The sequence below is a fragment of the Piliocolobus tephrosceles genome, chromosome 21 (assembly GCF_002776525.5).
Source record: "Piliocolobus tephrosceles isolate RC106 chromosome 21, ASM277652v3, whole genome shotgun sequence".
In the NCBI taxonomy this organism is placed as follows: domain Eukaryota; kingdom Metazoa; phylum Chordata; class Mammalia; order Primates; family Cercopithecidae; genus Piliocolobus; species Piliocolobus tephrosceles.
Genome location: NC_045454.1, coordinates 16,802,647 through 16,808,335, shown reverse-complemented (window position 1 = coordinate 16,808,335; position 5,689 = coordinate 16,802,647). Strand labels below are relative to the sequence as shown.

General features: G+C 50.4%; 1 protein-coding gene across 1 annotated transcript in view; it reads left to right on the top strand.

The window, feature by feature from the left end:
• SNRPA (small nuclear ribonucleoprotein polypeptide A) overlaps positions 1–5,689 on the top strand; it is a 25,042-nt gene that overhangs the window by 7,773 nt on the left and 11,580 nt on the right. Inside the window, exons 3-4 of the mRNA XM_026447691.1 lie at positions 1,441–1,620; positions 5,575–5,687. Coding sequence (XP_026303476.1) covers positions 1,441–1,620; positions 5,575–5,687 — 293 coding nt within the window. The remainder of the gene's footprint in view (positions 1–1,440; positions 1,621–5,574; positions 5,688–5,689) is intronic.

Genomic DNA, 5,689 nt, shown 5'->3' with positions numbered 1-5,689 from the left:
TTTTTTTTTTTTTTTTTTTTTTTTTTTGAGGCGGAGTCTCGCTCTGTCGCCCGGACTGGAGTGCAGTGGCCGGATCTCAGCTCACTGCAAGCTCCGCCTCCCGGGTTTATGCCATTCTCCTGCCTCAGCCTCCGGAGTAGCTGGGACTACAGGCGCCCGCCACCTCGCCCGGCTAGTTTTTGTATTTTTAGTAGAGACGGGGTTTCACCGTGTTAGCCAGGATGGTCTCGATCTCCTGACCTCGTGATCCGCCCGTCTCGGCCTCCCAAAGTGCTGGGATTACAGGCTTGAGCCACCGCACCCGGCCTTCCTCTTTCATAAAGCAAGGTTTGTTCCTTGCTTTATTCCCAGAGCCTCGAATTGCGCCTGGCCTCTGGCAGGTTCTCCTTAAACAGCTAAGTGAATGAGATTGAACCTGGAAGACTGAGGTGTATTCTTGTGTGACAGGAAATCCCCCTGCAGTGCACTCCTCTCCTAGCATTGTCTCCTCGGGCCTTTGGCCTGATGTTTATTGCTGTTCCAGCTTCCCTTGAAAATACCAACAGCCTTTCTACTGAACACTTACTTACTGTGTATCAGGTACTGTTCCAAGCACTTTAGCTCATTTAGTCCTCATAACAGTCCTTTGAAATGGGAGGTATCATAATCCCCGTTTTTCAGACAAGGAAGTTAAGGCCAAGATATTTATATTTCTGTGTTTCTCAGTAAGCTCCTGATAAGGTATGATTTTTTTGTTTCTTGTTTTTGTTTTGTTTTGTTTTTTGAGACAGTGACTTGCTCTGTCGCCTGGGCTGGAGTGCACTGGCGCGATCTTAGCTCACTGCAATCTTCGCCTCCTGGGTTCAAGCGATTCTCCTGGCTCAACCTCTTGAGTAGTAGTGCCCAGCTAATTTTTGTATTTTTGGTAGAAATGGGGTTTCCCGGCCAGGCACGGTGGCTGGTGCCTGTAATCCCAGCACTTTGGGAGGCTGAGGTGGATGGATCACGAGGTCTGGAGTTCGAGACCAGCCTGACCAAGATGGTGAAACCCTGTTTGTACTAACAATGCAAAAATTAGCCGGGCGTAGTGGTGGGTGCCTGTAATCCCAGCTAGTAGTGAGACTGAGGCAGAATTGTTTGAACCCAGGAGGCGGAGGTTGCAGTGAACTGAGATTGCATCACTGCACTTTAGCCTGGGTGACACAGCAAGACGATGTCTCAAAAAAAGAAAGAAAGAAGGAAAGAGAGAGAGAGACAGAGACAAAGAAATGGGGTTTCGCTGCGATGGCCAAACTGGTCTCCACCTCCTGACCTCGTGACCTGCTCCCTTTAGTCTCCCAAAGGGCTGGGATTACAGGCATGAGCCACAGCACCTGGCCCCTGATAAAGGTCCAGTTTTGAATCTTGGCATTTGGGCTCTGAATCCACGCTCTTAACCCGTTCTGCTCTCTGTTTTGGTAGCGTATCCAGTACGCCAAGACTGACTCAGATATCATTGCCAAGATGAAAGGCACCTTCGTGGAGCGGGACCGCAAGCGGGAGAAGAGGAAGCCCAAGAGCCAGGAGACCCCAGCCACTAAGAAGGCTGTGCAAGGCGGGGGAGCCGCCCCCGTGGTGGGGGCTGTCCAGGGGCCTGTCCCGGTAAGCCAGGCCGCAGAGACCAGCCCTCCCACTGCCAGGCCTTCCTCAGCCACATGGACTGGCTTTGGGACAGGGTGGGGAGAGTTCTCCACTTGGGGCTTCAGACCCCTCCTTTCTGTTTCCTTATAGAGATATGTGTCTATCTCCCTTTTGGGGTGTTGAGCACCTAGATGATGCCATATCCTCTTGAAACGCTTGTTCCCTCCTTATGAATGTTTCTCAAGGTCTTTCTTCATGGCTGTGACTTGGTTTCGCTCTCTCCGTGGCCTTGATTTTGTCCCCTGTGTCTTTTAACTCATTGTGCATGTAGAAAGTCCAAGTGTCTACTAAGCAACTGTTAGGATTAATAAGTGACCTTCATTTAGAAAGGTTGCTGGATATAAGGGCAATATGGACAAAATTAGTTTTATTATTTTTGAGACATGGTCTCACTGTCACCCAGGTTGGAGTGCATCACAGGTTGGTGCCATCACAGCTCACTGCAACCTCCGCCTCAGCCTCCCTAGCAGCTGGAGCTGCTGGTGCGTGCCACCCCCACCCAGCTCACTTTTGCATTTTTTGTAGAGACGGGGCTTAGCCGTATCACCCAGGCTAGTCTCAAACTCACTGTCTCAGCCTCCCGAAGTGCCAGAATTACATGCATGAGCCACCATGGCCGACCCCCAGTTTTATTTTTTTATTTTTATTTTTTTTTGAGACGGAGTCTTGCTCTGTCGCCCAGGCTGGAGTGCAGTGGCTGGATCTCAGCTCACTGCAACCTCCGCCTCCCGGGTTCACGCCATTCTCCTGCCTCAGCCTCCCGAGTAGCTGGGACCACAGGCGCCGGCCACCTCACCCGGCTAATTTTTTGTATTTTTAGTAGAGACGGGGTTTCCCCGTGTTAGCCAGGATGGTCTCGATCTCCTGACCTCGTGATCCGCCCGTCTCAGCCTCCCAAAGTGCTGGGATTACAGGCTTGAGCCACCGCCCCTGGCCCTCCAGTTTTATTTTTATATGCCAGTAACAGACAAGTAGACTTCACATTGAAAAGTAGCACTGAGGGGTAAATCCAACAAAAGGTTTGCAGAACGGCTACACTGAAATCACAGAACATAGCTGGGAGAAGTCAGAGACTCAGCAATGGATAGAAAGACTCAGTATTGTCAAGAGGTCAGTTCCATCCAAATTAATTGAAGATTCAACGTGATGCAGTCAAAACAGGTATTTTGGTAAACACTAGACACGGATTGACTCTTTGTAAATGTGTGGAAAGACAAGGCTAAGCTAGGCGAGGATAATAAAGCACCCGGACCTGCATGACCAGGGGAAGCTCCAGCAACCAGGCCAGACCCAGTGGCTCATGTCTGTAATCCCAGCACTTTGGGAGGCCAAAATAGTAGGATTTCTTTTTTTTTTTGAGACAGAGAGTCTTGCTCTGTCACCCAGGCTGGAGTGCAGTGGCGCAATCTTGGCTCACTGCAAGCTCCACCTCCCGGGTTCACGCCATTCTCCTGCCTCAGCCTCCCCAGCAACTGGGACTACAGGTGCCCACCACCACGCCCGGCTAAATTTTTTTGTATGTTTAGTAGAGACGGGGTTTCACTGTGTTAGCCAGGATGATCTCGATCTCCTGACCTCGTGATCCGCCCTCCTCGGCCTCCTAAAGTGCTGGGATTACAGGTGTGAGCCACCATGCCCGGCAGGAGGATTTCTTTAGGTCAGGAGTTCAAGACCAGCCTCCATAAAATAGCAAGACCTCATCTCTACAAAAAATAAAATAGAGAACCGGGCGTGGTGACTCATTCTTGTAGTCCCAGCGGCTCAGGAGGCTGAGGTGGGAGGATCTCTTGAGGACCGGAGGTCGAGGCTGCAGTGCACAATGGTTTTGCCACTGCACTCCAGCCTCGGTGAAAGAGTGAGATCTTGTCTCTTTCTTTTCTTTTTTTTTTTTTTTTGAGAGGGAGTCTCAGTCAATCTGTCTCCCCAGGTTGGAATGCAGTGATGCAGTCTTGGCTCACTGCAACCTCTGCCTCTTGAGTTCAAGTGATCTTCTGCCTTAGCCTCCCAAGTAGCTGAATCACAGGCATATGCCACCATGTCCATGTGCAAAAAAAAAAAAAAAAAAAAAAAAATCTGCAGCAACCAACCAGGATGATATACAGTTGGCAGAAGGGTAGGAAGACAGACCAAGGGGACAGGATATGAAGAGTCTAGGCACAGCCACACTTGTACAATTACTTGATGTGTGATGAAGATACCACTGCACTTGACTAAGGAAAGGAATTTTTTCCCCTAGTTCATGATGCGGGGCAGTTGGATATCTGCAAGGAGAAAAAATTAGCCCTGTCTCATACTATATGCAAAATATAACTTGAAGTGAATTGCAGATCCAAATGTGACAACTCACAAAATATAGCTTCTTTTTTCTCTTTCTTTTTCTTTGTTTTTTTTTTGTTTTGTTTTGTTTTTTTGAGACAGTCTCGCTCTGTAGTCCAGACTGGAGTGCAGTGGTGCAATCTCAGCTCTCTACAACCTCCGCCTCCTGGGTTCAAGCGATTCTCCTGCCCCTGCCTCCCGAGTAGCTGGAACTACAGGCGTGTGCCACCACACTCAGCTAATTTTTGTGTTTTTAGTAGAGACGGAGTTTCACCACGTTGGCCAGGCTGGTCTCGAACTCCTGACCTCAAGTGATCCGCCCTCCTCAGCCTCCTGAAGTGTTGGGATTACAGGCGTGAGCCATTGCACCCGGCTCTCACACAATAAAGTTTCTAGAAGAAAACAGGAAAATGTCTTCATGACCTTGGTGAGGGCATGAAAAGTGGAAACATCCTGTTTTCCAAACAGGATACAAAAAGCACTGAGTACAAAAAAAAGATGGACGAACCAGGCCCACTCCTTAGGTCTCTGAGCCTCTGTGTCTCTCTGGCTTTCATGAGTCTCATGGCTCTGACTGGGTCATGCTCTATTCGATGCCACTCGCTTTCTCCAAGTTGGTGATGGTGTCTGGATTACTGTAGACTCCTGTTGTTTACTTCTCTCCTCTTCACTGCACCTAGTTTTCTGTCCACTTTTGACTTCAGATTGTGTTTCCAGCCCCAGTGTGCTGCCTGCCATCTGTTGTCTCCCCTCTTCCCCTTGCTGCCATGCGTTTCGTTCTGCACCTGCCCTGAGTGTCCCTTTACATCTCTGCCCTCCTTTGTTTTTGTTTTTGTTTTTCTGAGACAGAGACTTTGTTGCCCAGGCTGGAGTGCAGTGGCGTAATCTTGGCTCACTCCAACCTTCTGCCAGGTTCAAGTGATTCTCCTGCCTCAGCCGCTCTAGTAGCTGGGATTACAGGTGCCCACCACCACGCCTGGCTAATATTTGTATTTTTAGTAGGGATGGGGTTTCACCATGTTGCCTAGGCTGGTCTGAAACTCCTGACCTCAGGTGATGTGCCTGCCTCGGCCTCCCAAAGTGTTAGGATTATAGGAGTGAGCCACCGCGCCCGGCCTACCACACATTTCTTTCTGCACCTGCCCTGACTGTCCCTTTCCATCTCTCCCCTCTTTTGATTTTGTTTCTTAAGAGACAGGGTCTTGCTCTGCCTCCCAGGCTGGAGTGCTGTGGCACAATCAGGGCTCACTGCACGCAGTCTTGACCTCCTGTGCTCAAGCGATCCTCCTACCTCGGCCTCCCTCCTCCCAGCCTGTGGCTGGGTGGTCCCTGGAGGGTGATGGCCAGGAGGCATCTCCATGGAAACAGACCTCAGAACTCTGCCAGCATTTAACTCCCAAATAGCATTGAACTCTTTCTGATTTAATGTCCCACTAGACCCTGGGTTTGTTTTGTTCTGTCCAGCCCTCTCTGGGTGCCTTTTTCGCCTCTTTCTGGTTGTTTTTCCTTGTATCTCTCACCTGCAGGGTTTGCTCTGATGGCCTCTTCGGTGCCTCCTGGGGCTGCTGTAACCACACTGTGTCCTCCCTCTCTGCACAGGGCATGCCGCCGATGACTCAGGCGCCCCGCATTATGCACCACATGCCGGGCCAGCCGCCCTACATGCCGCCCCCTGGCATGATCCCACCGCCAGGCCTTGCACCTGGCCAGATCC